Source organism: Malaya genurostris, chromosome 1, assembly GCF_030247185.1.
Source record: "Malaya genurostris strain Urasoe2022 chromosome 1, Malgen_1.1, whole genome shotgun sequence".
Classification (NCBI taxonomy): Eukaryota; Metazoa; Arthropoda; class Insecta; order Diptera; family Culicidae; genus Malaya; species Malaya genurostris.
The window spans coordinates 38,287,189-38,306,301 of NC_080570.1; the positions used below are offsets into that span (position 1 = coordinate 38,287,189).

Sequence of the window (19,113 nt, forward strand, 5' to 3'; positions counted from 1 at the left end):
GAGTATGACTTTTTCAACCTTTTTGCAGCGGTGACGATCATATACGGAGTGATTGCAAATATGCTTAAATCCATTAGACAACAACAGGAACGTCCATTGCGGCGGTTTCAGCCTGCGTGGCAGAGGCGGTACTTTTAGCAAAAACAGATGCGAAGAAACTTGCAAACAGTTCACAAGAATCAAATGTACAAGTGGATTCTACCCCATCAAAACGAACGTATGAAGGAATTGACGAGCATTTTCGTTTCGAGTTGACGAAGCTCCAGAATTTTTTAGGGTTCCGTCGTAAGTCATTCTGCACTCGCATAACATAAGCTTTGTACAATCCGGTATTCAGTAAACGATATTCATCGCTAGACTTTTTGAAGTTTTTCTTAGTTTCAGTAGAACGCCAACGACGGTGTTTGGCACTCGCCGCATTGTTTTTTGTCCATTGCGTCTCTCTTCAAATTCGTAGCACACGCCGATGAATACCGAAGAACTTAACGAAGTCGATGAAGCTGCTGTCAGCGACGATAATGGATACGCACACAAAGCAAGCAACCAATCACTTTTGGTAGAGTTTACTCGGGGTTTACCGGCACGTAAAACTTGGATCAGTTAGAACTCCACACGGAAATGCTTCCAAAACGTCTAGCCAAAACGAATCACAGGTAACCGCTTCCAAACAAGACGTATTTACCAAATTAACTTTAAAAAACCTCTAGCACGAAACGAAAGGTGTATACAAAGTCAAACTTAACGAATGAGTTAAGAACTCAGATTCATAATCCAGGTACCAAACCTCGGTCCTGAACTCAGGTTCAGAATTCAAGTATAGAATCAATGTCCAGAAATCAGTCCAGAACTCAGGCTCAGATCCCGATCCTGAATCTAGATCCACAGTTCTGGTTCAGAATCCAGGACAAGAAATCAGTATAATTCAGGTCCATAGTTCATATCCACAGTTAAGAACTCAGGTTCATAATCCAGGTACCGAATCTCGGTCCTGAACTCAGGTTCAGAATTCAAGTCTAGAATCAATGTCCAGAAATCAGTCCAGAACTCATGCTTTGATCTCGATCCTGAATTTAGATCCACAGTTCTGGTTCAGAATCCAGGCCAAAAGTTCAGTATAATTCAGGTCCAGAGTTCATATCCACAGTTCAGAACTCAGGTTCAAAATCCTGGTCCAGAATCTCGCTCTTGAGCTCGAATCCAAAATTCCAATCTAGAGCACCCGATCCAGAATTCTGGTCCGGAATGCAAGTCTGGCATCCATGTCCGAAGTCCAGATCCCGATGCAGAATCTAGGTCTAGGATTCTGATTCAAAATTCAGGTTCAAAGTTCTGGTTTGTAATCCTGGTCCAGCGTTCAGATTTACAATCTACGTTCAGAACTTAGGTGCGGTATTAAGGTCTATAATTTAGATCCCAAATTCAAGTTCAGGATGCTGGTTCAGGCTTAGAAACCTAGTTAAGAATCATGATCCTTAATTCAGGTCCAGAAATTAGTTTCAGTTTTAGAATTCTTGCCCAAGTGCAAATTCAAGATCCGGAATTCTGGTTCATAGATCAAGAATTCAGGTATCGAATCTAAAATTCTGGTCCAAAATACAGTGATAGATACTCAAAATCTAGATCCAGAGTTCAGATCTACAATCTAGGTTCAAAATTCAGATTCAGAATCCTGCTCCCGAGCCCTGGTCCTGAGCTCAAGTACAGAATTTAAGTCTAGAATCCATATCCAGAAATCCGTCCAGAATCAAGGTGCAGAACCGAGGTCCAGAATTCAACTTTATACTCCAGGTCCAGAGTTCTAGTCCACAGTTCAGAATCAGGTCTAGAATCTCTCTCTTGAGCTCAAATCCAGAATTCAAGTCTAGAATCAAGACCCAGAAATCAGTCCAGAATCCAGGTCGAGATCTCGATCCAGAATTCTGTTTCTGAATACAAGTCTGCTATCCACGTTCCAAGATTCTGATTTAACCTTCAGGTCCAAAGTTCTGGATTATAATCCAGCTTTCAGAATCTACAATCTAGGTTCAGAATTCAGGTCTAGAATTCCAGTCCTGAACTCCACTTGAAGTCCACAATTCAGGCCTTGAACTTGGGACATCAGAGCAAAATGCAAAATGGACACCGATAGAAATCAGATCCAGCTGAAAAGGCTTCGAACCATGCGGTCCCCCCGACCAGTTTGACGGTGCGCCGAAAAACAAATCGGTACTGTTTCCCAACCAGACACGCTTCAATTAAACTCGGACACTCTAAAATTTGCTTCATTCGAGAGAACCGGGCAATTCTTGTGCTCCTCTAGCCTAGCTAAGGCGTTTTTCCTATGGATTGTGTAGTAAGTTAATTTAAGATGGAATCAACGGATCAACGTTAGAGCACAAAGAAATTAGTTCGTTTTTTTTTTTGTTTTGTTGTGTTGTGTCAAATTTTCCTATCCAACCACGTTCCAAAGAGTTGAGTCTGGACCAGGAAGAAGACTTCTCAATCGAATTAAAATTTCAACCCTGTCGGATTTTCCTCCCATCGTACGGTGCCATCGTTCGAAATTTGACGACTTCCCTTAGTTCGGTTGAAGACCACTGTAACGAAGAAACGGCCATAAAGCGACTAGCGTCGTCGTCGTCGTCGTCGTCTTGTAGCGCCGTTGGCCATACTTTATAGGGGCCCATAAAGACAACAGTTTCCGATATTAAGCTAAGATGCATTGCCGAAAGTCCGTGCTTTATTCATTTTTTTTTTCGGTGGAAAAACTCCTGCTCCTTTCTTGTCTTTTGTGTTCAGGGCTTGTTCGTGGAAGCGTGGAGGGGGTGTGAGATTTTATGACCGTCATTTCGAAGATGGATCGATAACGGAATATTTCACTTTGCCGGAACGGAACGGGGAAAAAGCGCGCGGTAAATGGAATGATGCTAAGTGCGTTGGTTTTCAAATATTTTCCTTCTGTTGGCTGATGTTGACACACGCACACACAATTTACCGGGGTGTCCACTCTCTGTGTTCAACAACCAACCGGTGTCGGTGTCGGTGTCGGACACAGGGTTTCAAGTATCATCGAGTTAATTGGTCTGTTCACAGCCTGCTATAGCTCATGGACTTTGGCCGAAGTGCTAACAGCTTTTCGCTCACCACAGTCACAGTAGGCTGCGGCGGCGGCGGCAAAAAATGATGAAGGCTGTCAGTTTGAACATGTGTCTGACGGTGGCCATCAATCAATCGGATCTCTTCTTATTGAGACTCCTTCCGTACGGTGTCAGGATTTAGTAGTGCGTGGGAGCTAGTGTTCTTCCGCTTCATTAGCCTCTCGTTATAATCTTTTCAGGTTCAGGTGAGAATAACGTCCCGGGCCGCTGTTTGTACATTCCGGACTAATTGCGTTAAGCTGCTTACGTGTGGTGAGACATTTGCACCACCACCAAAGCTGCCAAAGCGTAAACTTCGGCGGTACTAATCCGTCTGTGTCACTCGGGACTCGGTGGTGAATTTTTCCTACCTAGCAGGCACGCACGGAGAGATGCGACAGTGATAAAATTTTCCCCTATCTCTCCGACGGTAGACGACAGTAGGAAGCAAACACAAAAACAAACTTGGCCACAGTGACAAGTCCGGAGCAGAGTGACGAGTGACGAATATCCTCATTCATCAGGTTGGGATTAGCACGTCGTTCGTTGAGCAAGTGGGCACCAACAGGGATCGGAGCAACTTGCGAACACACGCACAAAACGAAAAAAATATACAGACGATGATGAATCCATCCATGAGTTGGTAATTTTGTTAGTTGACTGACAAGGAAATAACGGAAACAACAACAGACAGGGGAAAAAATGAAGCCTAGCAACAGTAAGTAGGCTGTGGACGGGGGAAAAATTAAGAGAGTGCTTGTTTCTTCTTGGTAGTTTACGGTCATTTCGTTTGACGTAAATAAGGAATAAAGTTTGCCTCATTTCAAATAGTGTGGAATAAACAACCTCTTTCAAATTCCTTCAGCCATTGTTCACCATAGTAAATTAGTAATTCACCCATTTCCTGTTTATTACACACTGTGAATGGATGAAGAGAGAGAGAGAGAGAGAGAGAAACGTGGGCACTAACGATCTCTAATGAGTCATAAAAGAATCACGTGTGTTCGTGACGGTAGGTGCTTCCGATTTACGGCCTACTGTGTGATGGGCTTTTGCAGAGGATTTTGAACCTTCGAAGCTTTGAACCATCGACCGAACGGAACTCCAGTTCCGTGTAATTTGAAATCAATACACGATTTTGTTCAGCTCTGGGAGGTTGAATATTGGTACGAGTTCCCGGGAAAGCAATCCAGAGCACATTACGTATGCGACATCGACATCGAAAAATGTGACACTTACCGTCCATTTATCGTCCCTAGTGCACATTAAATTTTCATTAAGGGGGTCTCGTTTGTCTCCTACGTCGAATGAGAAGCCACTTGCTGGGACTGGGAAGCACCCACTTTGCGTAGATTAGAAGACGCTTGTAACGCTTCCTGCTCGGCACCGAAGATCTTAGCGATGAGCAACCGTATCAGAGCTTTAACCAGACTGTCTTGTACTTTATTGGAACAAATTAATTCATTAGCTGTTTAATGTCGAATCTGGTAACTGATGATCTCACAACGTTGATTCTAAAAAAAGTTATGTTTTTATGATCTACGGAAGTGTAACTGTTTACTCAGAAAAAAGCATAAAACAAACTGTAACATTTTAAAAAACAAAATTCAAATGTCAAATAAAGACTGGAACCCGCATAAATTGGTTAACTTCATATCGATGTATTTCTGTTAAAAAGGCAGTAAAACATACCCTGAAATGCTGCATTTGGAAGTTTAGTGTATGGTTTCTATGTAAAGTTTCCACGATTTGTTCTCCACTGTTTAAAGTGACGTCCAAGCAAGAGAAGCAGTGTGTCAAAATTTTGCTCGCGCCGCAATAAAATCCGATGTCCTCGCACGCTAAGTTGGCAAAATTGCTGGATGTGGTCAGATCGATCGCGAACAACGTTTTGAAAGTGTTTGGGGAGCCCACAAACGAATTTCCAGACATGACAGTCACGATCTTTTTTTGGCGCACATCTGCGGTCCTCCGTGAAACTGGCACCAATGGTGATAAATTGGTTGCACTGCTGAGTCCCCATCATCGCATTCATAATGCAAATGTCAAACCGTGAGAACCCTTTCGATACGTTAGCTCATTTGTATATATTAAGATTTCATGGCACACTTTGGTCGAAATGATAACAATGCAATTAATCTCGCGCTCCACCAAGCGGTGAGTGCGGTCATTTTGGAAGGTACCGGGAACGGACCAGATTTTTTTTAAATATTTGTAAGCACATACATGTCTTTATTATTTATCTTTGGGGAGCCTTTGTCGACTGCCAGGAAGCTTGAAAGCGGCAGCAATCGTAATCCGGATCTGGCAGCGACGACGAAGAAGGTTACGGCAGCAAAATATAAGCGGAATCCTAACCTCTAAATCCGGGACGTCGCTGGCAAGCTCAAAGTCTACCATACTACAGTGCAGCGGGCCAAGAAACGAGCCGGGTTATCGACCATTAAGAAGGTGAAGGTGGAAAACCGAGATTATAAACAAAACAAAACACGTCGGGAAAGCAGCGCTCCCGAAAGTTGTATACGAATATGCTCACAAAGTTTGACTGTGTCGAATTTCAAGCAGCGGGACGGAAGTTTTATACCGCATCAGGAAAAGAGAAGGTGTCTGAAATTATCAAAACCATCAAACTATCGAAGTTCGCGAAAAAAAATACCTCGTCTGGCAGGCCATATGCACGTGTGGTGTAAAAAGCGACATTCTCATCACCACGGGAACCATCAACCAAGAGATCTACGCCCAGGAGTGCCTGAAAAAGTGACTGCTACCATTCCTGAAGGAACACAATAGACCAGTGTTGTTCTGGCCGAACTTGGCTAGCTGCCACTGTGAGAAAAAGACAATCGAGTGGTATGATGCGAACAACGTTGGTTGTGGTACCCAAAGACCACAAACCTCCCAACAGCCCAGAATTCCGTTCGGCGGCGAATAAGGTCGTTGATACCAAAAAATACAAAGTACAAAATTGATTGGAACGAGTTAAGCGGATTTAACAAACCAAATGAATGAACGAACATTTTTTCCTTTAAATATATATAAATTGAACTACCAAAAGAAAAGTAAGCAGATTTTTTATTATGAATTGTGACTAAAAAAACGATTTTTTATCGACCAACTTTTGCGCGTTCCTGTCTTTAAGTGACAATTCATAACGCACGGTCATAACATTACGTCACACTTCTAAATTATAAAAATCTAATCGATCCAATCTAATTTAACAAAAATAACCCATGTAATGCTTCGTAACACCTATAATTAACAAAAAAGTAACACATGTAACGCCTGGTAACACCTTGACTTTCAAAAAAGTAACACGTGTAACGCTTATAATTTACTAAAAAGTAACGCATGTAACGCCTATAACTTACCAAAAAGTAACGCATGTAACGCTTAGTAACACCTATAACTTACTTAAAAAATATCGCATGTAACGCCCACAACTTACTAAAAGGTAACTCATGTAACCTTTGTAACGCTTATATCTAACAAAAAAGTAACGCTTCATAACGTCTGTAACTTATGAAAAAGTAACGCTCCGTAACAACTATAACTTACAAAAAAGTAACCCATGTAACGCTTCGTAACGTCTATAACTTACTAAAAAGTAACGCTCCGTAACACCTATAACTTACAAAAAAGTAACGCATGTATCGTTTCGTAACGCCAATAACTTACGAAATAGTAACGCTGTGTAATGCCCATAACTTACAAAAAAGTAACGCTTTGTACCGCCTACAACTTACTAAAACGTAACGCATGTAACGCTTTGTAACGCCTATATCTAACAAAAAAGTAACGCTTCGTAACGCCTGTAACTTATTAAAAAGTAACGCTCCGTAACACCTATAACTTACATAAAAGTAACACATGTAACGCTTCGTAACGCCTATAACTTACTAAAAAGTAACGCTTCGTAACACCTATAACTTACAAAAATGTAACGCATGTATCGTTTCGTAACGCCTATAACTTACGAAATTGTGATGCATGTAACGCTTCGTAACGCCTATAAATTACAAAAAAGTAACACATGTAACGCTTTGTTACGCCTATAACTTATTGAAAAGTAACGGCTACAACTTACTAAAAGGTAACGCTTTGTAACGCGTTTAACTAACAAAAAAGTAATGCCTTGTAACGCCTATAACTTACAAAATAGTAACGCATGTAACGCTTCGTAACGCCTATAAATTACAAAAAGTAACACATGTAACGCTTTGTTACGCCTATAATTGATTAAAAAGTAACGGCTACAACTTACTAAAAGGTAACGCTTTGTAACGCGTTTAACTAACAAAAAAGTAACGCCTTGTAACGCCTATAACTTACAAAATAGTAACGCATGTAACGCTTCGTAACGCCTATAAATTACAAAAAGTAACACATGTAACGCTTTGTTACGGCTATAACTTATTAAAAAGTAACGGCTACAACTTACTAAAAGGTAACGCATATAACGCTTTGTAACGCCTACAAATTAATAAAAAGTAACACATGTAATGCTCCGTAACGCCTAGAACTTACTAAAAAGTAACGCTTTGTACCGCCTATAACTAATTAAAAAGTAACGCATGTAACGGCTACAAATTACTAAAACGTAACGCATATAATTCTTTGTGAAGCCTATATTTTACAAACAAGTAACGCATGTAACGCTCCGTAACTCCTATAACTTACAAAAAAGTAACGCATGTATCGTTTCGTAACGCCTATAACTTACGAAATAGTAACGCATGTAACGCTTCGTAACGCCTATAAATTTTTAAAAAGTAACGCTTCGTAACGCCTATAACTTATTAAAAAGTAACACATTCTAACAATTTTAAAACACAAAATAACGCATATTGTTTGTTGCCTTTAATTTTAAAATAAAAAAAAACCGTTTGTTACGCTCCCTAGCACCTGCAGCTAAAAAAATGTATCGTTTTGCATCCCAAAGATGGCGTCTTCCGGTTTGTTCATGTTCCATCGTCGTCATCGTCATCAGGGAAAATTCCGACCTCGAACATCGTTTTTCTGGTATCTGTTCATCGAATCCGTGCCAAAAATTCACCTTATTATAATCGTTTCAAACAACATCGATTAACCGGAAGTCGCCATCTTTTATTTTAAAATTCCGAAAATACACTAATTACGATCATTTCAAGGAATATAAATGCCCTGTTTTTTGTTTTTCTAGAGGATATCATAAACCGGAAGTCGTCATATTAAACTTTGCTTTATTTTGACAAATCAGTTTCAAAAGTACAGAATACGAATATTTTTTTTTTTTATTGTGCAAAAACTACATATTATGAAGTAGTAGGATCGAAAAAAAAGATTACGTTCTCTGGGATGTAGTTCGTAATTTGAGTTACGTAAATCGAATACCTCGTAAATGGATAGTCAGATATTAAAATGTTTGCCAACAGTGTCGGTAGGCTAAAAGAAGACTTAACCTACGGAAAGTCTAAAGTTTACTGTGTCATTTCTGATTTCATGTCATCATGATACCACGTCACGTCACGTCATGTCATGGTATGCTGTGCCGTGTCACGTCATGTCATGTCATTCTTTACTTGTAAGATTCACTTTTCTTCTTAAAAAAATCTATTTGACACAAAATTTGCTCCGAGTAATTCCGAAAAACGGATTCGCACGTTTTACGTTAATTCTGACAATGTAAACGTAAACCGCGCAACATGACAAGACCTCAAACACCAATCCAGACGCAAAACTATCGCTTGACACGTGAAGAATTCTAACCTTGTTTCTGACCGCACACTGATAGTGTTAAAATGACATTCACACATTCCGAAACGATCCATCAAATTTCCGGTCATCAAAGTGACGCACATCGAATGCTGCGAATGACAGTTCCAGCCTATCTGACATTTTAAAAAAATGTGATCGATTTTTTACCACTCGTTGATTTCCGCCTACTAATCAAGCGTTTTCTTTTTTTTCATTCTGTTTATCATGTCATGTGCGTCATCGTCATCGTCGTCGTCGAAAGGTCATGGAACCGATTACCTGAATCTGGCTCTACGTGACGGTGGCGTGTCTCTCACGATGGGACTATCGAACGGCAAACAGGAGATGCACATCAAACCGGCCCGGGTTCGCTTCGATGACCACCAGTGGCACAAGGTGACGGTTCACCGGCGGATACAGGAGGTAAATGGGAACGGAGGGAGTTTGACCTACAAAAAGAGCCGACCCGACGGTCGGTTGGTCGGGTCGGTGTGATGATGAAAATTTGATGAGCTAATTTCTCTCCGTGTATTGTTTTTTTTTTTCACGTTGCAATCGCGTCTGAAAACGGAGCAGATTTCATCGATTACCAGCTTTTGCCGGGTAAGTATGCTTGAAGAACTAATTGCCTTCTGAGAATTGGGTTTAAAAATAGTGAAGCCGGAAAGCTCAGCACGTTGCCAGGCGACCGAATCAACAGTTAATGTATTCCGCCGAACCTGTCAGGGAGGTGGGAGAAACAATTAATCTTCCGTGTCTTGTGTCTGTCATCTGCTTCGGAAACCAATTAAAGATTATTTTCTCATTCGCAGTCTTCCGGTGTGTGCGAGGGCTTGCGTCTGGAAACTAATAGCAATACTTGGGACCAATTAGTGTCGCATTAGTTTCCTCCTGCCTTGCGGCAGCAGTTGAAGCAAACTGCGTGACGTTCTCCATTAGACACCAGACGGCGGCCCCTAGCTTACTACTTCCATTACCTGCCTGTCAAATGACATTAGCGTTGCGGTGCAAAACCAACCCGAGAAAAGCCAGCACCGGTGTAAGTGGAATTAGCGCCTCTATCAAAAACAAGCGCCCCAGCAGGCGACGACGGTAACGACGCAAGATCTAAGCAACAACAACATTATGCTAGAAGGTTGTTGCTCCTCTGGCTGGGCCATGGCTGCCTTTGATCCCTATTAAAACTAAGCATTTTCCGGAAACAACCGTGCTAAGAAGGCACTCTAGGAAATAACAACCGCCCGTCCCAAACCCGCCCGTTTTGTTCATTGATCCGACGAATAAAAAAAAAGCATTTGCTGTCAGTCAAGTTGGTTTCAACGGAGCGGTCTCCGTTTCCCGTTCCCGATGCAGACAAGACCGAACGAAGAAACCCGTGCAATGGGGGGAGGAAGTTTCTCGCCTCGAGGAAACAACTTCTGCCAACCCATTCAATGAAACAAAAGGAACCCGACAAACAATGGGTGGTGGCCACTGCCGTGGTGTCAAAGGCCTCTCTCCCTTTCTGGATTCTGGAGATGGAGCTCCCTTCATCGCATACACCTAAGAGTACTGTAACCTTTTTCCCTACCGTCGAACCGCCGAACGACAGACCGGTTTCATCGACATCCTGCAAGTCTGCAACCACACACACACACAAACACACAATCAATAACAGGAAAGAGGGGTGATCAAATTTAATGATACGCCACTTTTTTTTTTTTATTCAATAATATAATATAATATTAAGGCACACTGCTTAAGCTCTAAGATGCCAAGGGTATTTACTAATCTTAATTATCGTCTAACTTAAAACTAGAGTAGTATCATTATGTAATATAGTATCTGGCGATCGGTAGTGGCCGGTGAATTGAATTTAGGATGAGATGATTCCAGATGGCGATGGTAATTTTCTATGTTGGCCGCATTCTTCGGTCCGTGAGGGTCCGCGGGAAACACCCCCAGGCTAATGATACGCCACTTGATTGTTAATTAGACGACTCATGCTTTCGGATAACAATTAGAAGACTAACTGTTTTTTGTTTTTTGATTAAAAACTCGATATCGAATTCCAGTCCTTCGATCAAAAGAAAAAAAAACCAGGGCGTTCCCGCCATCATTTGATCCGATGGAGACGCCCGATCCTTTTAGAGCAAACGAACGGTTTCCGCACAGTCCATAAACTAATTTAAACTGTTCACCGGAGAACCGGAGCCGTAATTTTTTTTTTGCTCTGTCCGCCAATCCAGCCACCTCCAGACGAAAGACGTCTCTCTTTTTTTTGATGAAGTGAATAAAAATGCAAATAACATCATAAATTAGGTGAATGAAATTTCTTCGTCTCCGGAAACAACCATCCTTACAACTTGCTTCTCTCCTAATGCCTGCCTGGTGGGCGTGCAGGGGCTTTCCGGAACCGAACCGAACCAGTAATATGAAAAAAACAGTTCGTGCCACACTGAGAAGAAAATCGGAAACTTATTTGCTGTTTGCGTTTTTTTTTCTCTTTCATTTTGCTTCCCCCACGATTGCTCACTTTGCGCCTCCCCCCCGCCCGGCAGCTGGTAGCCGTGGTGGACGATGTCTACACTGACCACTCGCACATCGCCGGAAAGTTTACGATGCTATCGTCGTCACGCGTTTACGTGGGTGGTGCCGTAAATCCGCGAGCACTGCTCGGAGCCCGTGTTCACAACAACTTTGTCGGTTGCCTCCGCAAGGTAACATACCCCTTAATGAGGTGCTTCGTGTTGTTCTGACATTATTTTTTTTTGTTTTTGTTTTCTCCAGGTGGAATTCTCAGCCGACACTCTACGCTTGAATCTGATTGATTTGGCCCGGACCGGTTCCAAACTGATCCAGGTAGCGGGCCGTGTCGACTATCAGTGCCCCAGCGGAGATCCGCAGGATCCGGTTACCTTCACCACGCGGGAATCCTATCTGGTAAGTGTTTGACGGAGGGGTTTTCAGTTGACCGCGTCCAGAATTTTGAACCAAGCCATCACACATCGTGAAATGCATCGTGCATGCATACTTTCGTTCGACTTCATAGCTTTCACTCAGTTTTGTGTTGCAGCGATTTTATCGTACTGATAATAATAACATCACTCAATAAGCCTTGTGACAAACTAGGAAAACTCCTTTTTTGTTGTTGCCAAAAATCGAGTCCTTCAAGAGCATTTTGTATGTATGTATGTATGTATGTGACAAATAATGTCATTCGATTTTCTCAGATATGGCTGAACCGATTTTCACTAATTTAGGCTCAAATGAAAATCGCTATTGAATTTTATTCCGATCTGACTTCCGGTTCGGGATTTACAAGGCAATATGTGCAAATAAATGAGAACATGCGTACTCAATTTTCTCGGAAATTTCTTAACCAATTTTCACAAGCTAAGAAACAGCCTTGAAATTCTTTCAAACGTCCCACAAAAGTTGATCCAGATCCGACTGTCGGTTTCGGTATTACAGTACGATAAATGAAAATTTTTCAATTTCATTATTATATTTTCAAAAGTGATAGCGAAACGAGGTGCAAATTTTTATAAAACTTACTGTTGAATTCATCGTGTTCTTGTTAGTGAATTATGGACGTTTCCGCTTCCGAACGCCACCGATAGTAGTGAAGAAAAACGAAACTCACTTCGATTTCTCAGCAACGGCGAAAACCGTTGTCTTAGAAGATACTTTTAAACAATTTTTAAACTGTCATACAAAATGATGAAAGACCGGTACGCATCGGTACGTGCTGGTACGGAAGAAGAAAACACCATCGCCAAGCGCACAGCCTGCTTTGTTCAATTTCATATAGCGTGCAGTGTTGCCACATTTAAATCTATATTAACTTGACATAACTGTTTCTAAATTGGCAAGGTTATGGTAGTTTATACTCAAAGAAAGTTTTTGATTTTTTCAAGTTTGAATGAAAAAATCTTGACAGAATCTTCTAGTGATGTTTCGTTGAAATGTAATCATTGAGGGGCATATCTGGACCATACGGTGGATGAGAGAGCAATTCGAAGCGTAATTCGATCAATTTATCCATAGTAACTATGGACTATCGACTTATGAGTCCAGAATTTTAAACCACCGGTAATATGGTCAGCAATTTATCGAAGAGGAAAAATCATGACAAATGATTGCCTTTCTCGTACCCGCGAGTAATTCAGCTCCTGAATATAATTACAGTTCCAGGTCTAGAGGACTGGGTTCAGTATCTGGGAACCCAGTTCAAGAATCAAGGATTCAGTTCCAGATATCAATTTCAAATGAAAAATGGAATGGAGTTCTCGTATTTTTTTTTCCAACGCATCAATTTAATTCAAATATAATCAGCCATTAGTGATAGAATTTACAGTAGTATGAAATAATCACATGTAATTCGAAATCAAATCAAAAATAATTGCTGAGAAAAATATGTACAAATTTAATAATTTATTCATTCTAGCTTGCATAGTTAACTCGTTCACTTCCGACCATAATCCATGTCCAAAATCCAATTCTAGAGTTCAGTTCTGAAATTCAGTTTCAGAATGCAAACCCAGATCTTCTTTTTCATTTCCAGAATCCAGATCTGAAATTCAAATTTCTTATCCGGATTCCAAGGTCAGAATCGAGTTTCAGAGTACTGGAACTGAAACCGAGTTTCAGAACTTGAATCTGAGCCTGGATTTTGAAACAGTAATCTGAATCTGAGATCAGGATTTTGATTCTAGACCTGGACCATGGAACTAAATTTCGAGCTTGGATCTGCGTTTGTAAACTGAATTCAGTTCCAAAAATTCCGGTCCGGAATTCTGTTTCAGAAATCGGATTCAGAATTTTGAAACTGAATTTTGTATCACGTTCTGGAAATTAAGATCGAAATTCAGGAACAGATTTTAGATTTTTTTTTGTATTCCCAGAATTTAGTTCTAAAATGCATTCCAGAATCCAAGGTGAGAGTTCAGTTTCAGAATGCAGGTCTACAATTTGATTTCAAAATTCAGTTCCATAATTCCATTAGTGTAACTGAATTCAGAAACTGAATTTTGTAATTTCGGATTCGAATTTGAAAACTGAATCCTCGACCGGAGTTTAGCTGCCGACCAGAATTCAGGTCCTGAGTTCAGTCCTAGTATGCAGTGTCAGAACTCAATACCAAACCAAAATCCTGGTCCAGAGCATAGGTTCAGTGATCAGTTGAACTATTTATTGTATTCGTATTCACGTCATCCGGTAATGTCTCTATTATTACCCATCCACTTTTTTATTGATGCTCATTGTCTTAGAAATGCCTGAAACGTCTAGATCAGGTGTAATCCCAAAAAAAATTAAAAAAAGGACTGGGATAACACAGAATCTTGACGTTTTATGTAATTCTATAACATTTGAAATCGAAAAAGGTTTTCCGTTACTCCGCTCTACAGTGGTTGTCAAAAAATAATGTACAATTCGTGGAAAAGGACATCAACCCACCGAACTGCCCGGATCTTCGGTCAATTTAAAGGTATTGGGCAATTGTCAAGCGGCACTTTCGGAAGGAAGGTACAGTATCCCAAAACATGCAGGAGTTAAAAAAGAGCTGGACAGCTGCCACCAGGAAAGTCACAAAAGTAACTGTGCAGAATTTAATGAAAAATGTCAAGCCCAAAGTGCGAGCGTTTGACAGAAACTAGGATGTTCTTCAATATAATCAGTGAAATGCATAAAAATGTAATTTTTCTACATTATATCGAAAACTGATGTCAAAATATGTTTTTTTCGCTTTTTTATTCAATAATCAATATTGCTAACTACTTTTCGATATACCCCTTATTTCAACAGATGAGTTATTCTAATAGTTTTTTTGTGAACGCTTATAGCACTAAAAAGAGCTGATTCGTAGAATTTTCACGGTCGTTGCTCACTTTTCGGAGCATTTTGTTCCAATGCAAACGACCAGCAGCTGGATGACACAATCTCTCTTGTTCCACTGCGAACGTCTCGCAGCAGAACTGCTCCCTGCGCGGATTGATTTAATACTGATGTAATTTTTGTGGAGAGATTTTCTTTGCGTTCGAGAAAATTTCTCCACAATAAGCCTGATAAGTTTTTGATCAAAGCAAAGTCCTGGCATTACATTCCTTTTGTGGAATTTGGCCTTTCTGTTTCAACAGACTTCGCAGCCGATTCTTAGTGTACAGAATCATTGCATGGCTAGTACTATGGATCCTACTGACACTATGAATCCTTCCAGGTCGGGGCTCGAACATACGACAACTGGTTTGTAAGACCAGCGCCCTATGCATTGAACCACCAACCCGGGCCCTAAGATAAGTTTTTGATCGTAAATATATTTTGTTTTAAATAACGTATCAATATAATTTTTTCTCCACGTCATCGAAGATATGATCAGTAATTTATGGTAAAATTTTGAGTAGTATGATAACCTCAAATAACTCGGAATTGGCGTTTTTAAAATGCTTGATGAGTAAAGAAAGTAAAAATTTGATGCTTCATTCAGTCTAGCCTGCGTAGTTGATTCGTTCAGTTTAGACCAGCATCCAGGTCCAAAATCCAATTCTAGAGCTCAGTTTCAGAATCCCAGTTTTTTTTGTTCACTTCCAGAAAGCAGTTCGAAAATTCTGAAGCTGAAACCGATTTTTTAGAACTGGTTCTAAGCAGGAATTTTGGAAACAAAATCTGGATCCAAGAACTAGGAACTTGATTCTAGGCTTAAACTTTGGAACGAAATTTCGGAAATGAGTTCTGGACTTGAATCTGAATTGAGGTTCAGACCAGAGCTCAGTTCCGAAATTCCCGTCCGAAATTCTAATTAAGAATTCAGGTTCAGAGTTCTGAAACTTCAGACCCCAATGCAGGAACAGATCTCAGATCCAAGATTAAGTTGTATTTCCTAAAATCAGTTCCAAACTGCAGATTCCAAGTTCTGAATTCTACAACGTAACGCAGGTCTAGAGTTTGTTTCTAAAATTCAGTTCTACATTTCTAGAAGTGTAACTGGATTCAAGAACTAGAATCTGAAGATTTTCGAACTTAATTCCGGATCTGGCCTCTAGCACTGAATTTCGGAACTGAATTCCAGATCCGAGTTTGAAAACTGAATCTTGGACCAGAACTCTGTAACTAAAATTCTACTGCGGATCAGAATCCAGGTCCAGGTCATTTCCCGAATACAGGCTCAGTAATTAATTCAACAATTCAGAATCAAAACTCAGATCTAGAATTCAGTTACCGGGTTCAGGTACAGAATTCAGTTCTAGCTTTTTTTTTTACAACGAATAAACGAACTTTACTGCCGAGCTTAGCACTAAGCAGTTCAATTTGAACTACTTTGCACTGATGAGTCAAAGACGAAACATAAAAATAATAAATCCAAATTGGTTTACAAGAAACACTGTTTCTACAACTTTTCGTAATCACGTTTAGGGAAGTGATGAAATTTAGCTATCGCCCACTGAACACTGGTCTCACCGTCCATCAGTTGTCAGTTGGATATTGTTACCGCCTACTTAGGATGAACCTACGATTCGAAAATCACAGTTGGCCTATGCACGAATGAATCGAAAATAAATATGCATCACATAAGTGAATATTTTCTAGGATTGACTTAATTTCACGGAAGAATAGATTCTAACTTGCGTCGACCCGGTTGGAGCTGTCTGTCAGTTAACACGATCAAATCGAACGGAAGCTGCTGGTGCAAAAAACGTTGATTGCATTATGCAGAAGCAACCGAGCGTGTAAAGCTCCGCGACCTGCTCCATTAAGTTCGGTCAAAGCGGGTACGGGTCGGGTCCGGCTTCGATTGTTGTATTTCCCGTTGACAATACAACGTTTCAAAACAAATACCAATTTTTTTTCTCTCGAACCGAAACGGAAGCAAATACCAACAAGGACAACGGAAACCACAACAAAGTTTCAGATGCCTGTTGGTGAAACTTTTCGCTTTTTCAAACTATTCAAGTGGTAAGATGGAAGAAGAAGAAGCAGAATGGTGCCTCCGGTTAAACGTCTTGGAATTTGCGACTGTGGTGGTGCGTTGTCGAGGGATGAAAGTCATACGAATGTGTATTCGCTTGATTAACTTTGGCACGTCTCATCGATCGGTGTTTTCTCCTAGCCGGATTATTCCGTCCAAAGCGAGCGCCACGATAACAAACGAGGGAAAAACTTTTCACCGTGCCCCCTCCCCATCATCCAACTACAAACTAGAAACTGATACATCTCCTTTTCTAGCTTTTACTTACGGGCTTAATGTCAGACATTTACACCCACGCACCAAACAGCGATCCGATCGGTGTTCGGATTTGATAAGCGAAATCACTTTTGCGACTCTTTTAGCCCGGCTTTGCCTTTGCCTGTGGCCTCCCGAGTCGATTTCCGCTTCTATCTCTGTCTCGGATAGCATCTTCATAATTTATAAACCTCACGCCACGACGAAAGCAAGTGCGCTAAGCTAACTCTAGCAGGAAAAGCAGATTGTGTCACTGTGATAACAACCCTCGGGCCTGGTAAAACATTGTCTCGGAGATCTTTGGAAAACCCGACCGAGCACCACAACTAGCAGCAGCCCAGACCAGAGTATGGTGGGAATAAATTCCGACGTTTTGGTTGTTTGTGCAGTGTTCAGTTGCTTCCATCTTCCTTCTCGCGGTCCGTTCCCTTTGCCGAAGGATGGCACAACCCTTTCTTTGCAAAATGTGACCGAGAAATTTTGAATGCAATGTTGGCTCTTGGACTGCTAATAATCAACTCGAATAAGTCCGGTGTCCGCCCCTCTGAAGAAATTGGATTTTCGAATCAAGATTGGCTGTGATTAGATGGCATGCTGTTAATTGAATTACCGGTTGGCTGTTGGTGTGGTAAATAGAGAAACTCGAAGTCCTTATCATGTCAGGTCGCATCAGAAACGAATTCCTGAGGCAAAAATCCCCCGGTCCAATGTGATTTGTGAAACATAAACCTATGTTTTCTAGTGGGTTGCAACGCTACCACATTAACGTCACAAGGAAGCCACTTGGGCCCTTTGATGTTTCTTGTTGCGATCAAGGATAAGAAATTTTTCGATTTTTGTTTCATTTTAGTAAGGCCCTGAGATTTAAAAATTAGTCAAACATTATTCTTGTCGTCTCCGACTCAGCCGTTTGAACTACTAACGCCATCCAACAGTTCAATATAAACAACTTTTGCGGCCCCGAAGTGCCATGGCTTTGCTGAAGTACCTTTTTAGAAATCAAGTTAATCAAAGTATTCAGCTGTTTTGGTAAAAGCCATTTGAGAGCAGAGTGAAAGTTTTTCACACATTTTAAACTTACGGAAATCTAATAAATTCAGAAAATAAAGATATCGAGAGATCAAAAGAAAAGGGTCGTCTCTCCAAGCAACCAAAAAATTCACTATATTACTGCACTTTCAAAATTTACCCTGTACAAAAGAATGGAGAGAAGTTTATCGTGAATATCTCGAGTTGTGCTTAACCCAACAACACATTTTTTTTTCTAAAAGCTTTCGGAAATATAATCAGGAATTTTTGATTAAATTTTCAACAGCGTGAGGTAACAATAACTAATTTAAAAACAATGTTTTCTAAAACCTTTGGAAATAATAAAGAAAATTCATCACGCTTGCTTGCCTTTTTCGCATCAGCAAAGGACTACAGGCAACAATCCGTTTATGTACTGAAGGCTACAAAATAATTGTTCCATCTTTGAACCACTACAAAGCAGTGGAATGTTACCTGAAGCAGACAGAGCGGAATACTTCACACACGTTATTGCCGCCAACAAGCCTATGAAGGTTGTACTCCGAGGACTACCCGACATGTAGGAAGCCGAACTAAAGTAGGCACTGACGGAGGCTGGACTAAAGCCTGTGATGGTGTTTGAAATGAAACGACACAACACGGACAAAAAGTATCGAGATCAACTGTACTTGGTTCATCTGGAGAAGGGCTCCATCACCATGAAAACGATAAAATCGTTATTCCATATATTCATCGCATGGCAAAAGTATAAACCGGTACATCGGGATGTCACACAGTGCACGAACTGTTTGAACTACGGCCATGCAAATCCATGCCATCCCGCAAACAATCAACGCGCAAGAATGTTCCACAGAAGGATGAAATTATTTTTCCCACGGCTCCCACCGAAGAGGGATATTCCAAATTTGCCGCCACTTCCTCACAGCAATCCAAAAAAGATTCAGCCGCTGTATCACAAAAAGATTCTTCCTCCAACATTTCTCCTGGATAGGACAATAATCAACCACAAGCAAAGGATGACTCTGGTGACTTATG

The 19,113-nt window shown here is 40.8% G+C and overlaps 1 protein-coding gene across 4 annotated transcripts in view; it reads left to right on the forward strand.

The window, feature by feature from the left end:
* LOC131437600 (neurexin-3) overlaps positions 1–19,113 on the forward strand; it is a 297,301-nt gene that overhangs the window by 222,302 nt on the left and 55,886 nt on the right. For all 4 annotated transcript variants that reach the window (XM_058607059.1, XM_058607077.1, XM_058607068.1 and 1 more), the window contains 4 exons: positions 9,112–9,272; positions 9,426–9,452; positions 11,390–11,548; positions 11,619–11,771. In XM_058607059.1, coding sequence (XP_058463042.1) covers positions 9,112–9,272; positions 9,426–9,452; positions 11,390–11,548; positions 11,619–11,771 — 500 coding nt within the window. The remainder of the gene's footprint in view (positions 1–9,111; positions 9,273–9,425; positions 9,453–11,389; positions 11,549–11,618; positions 11,772–19,113) is intronic.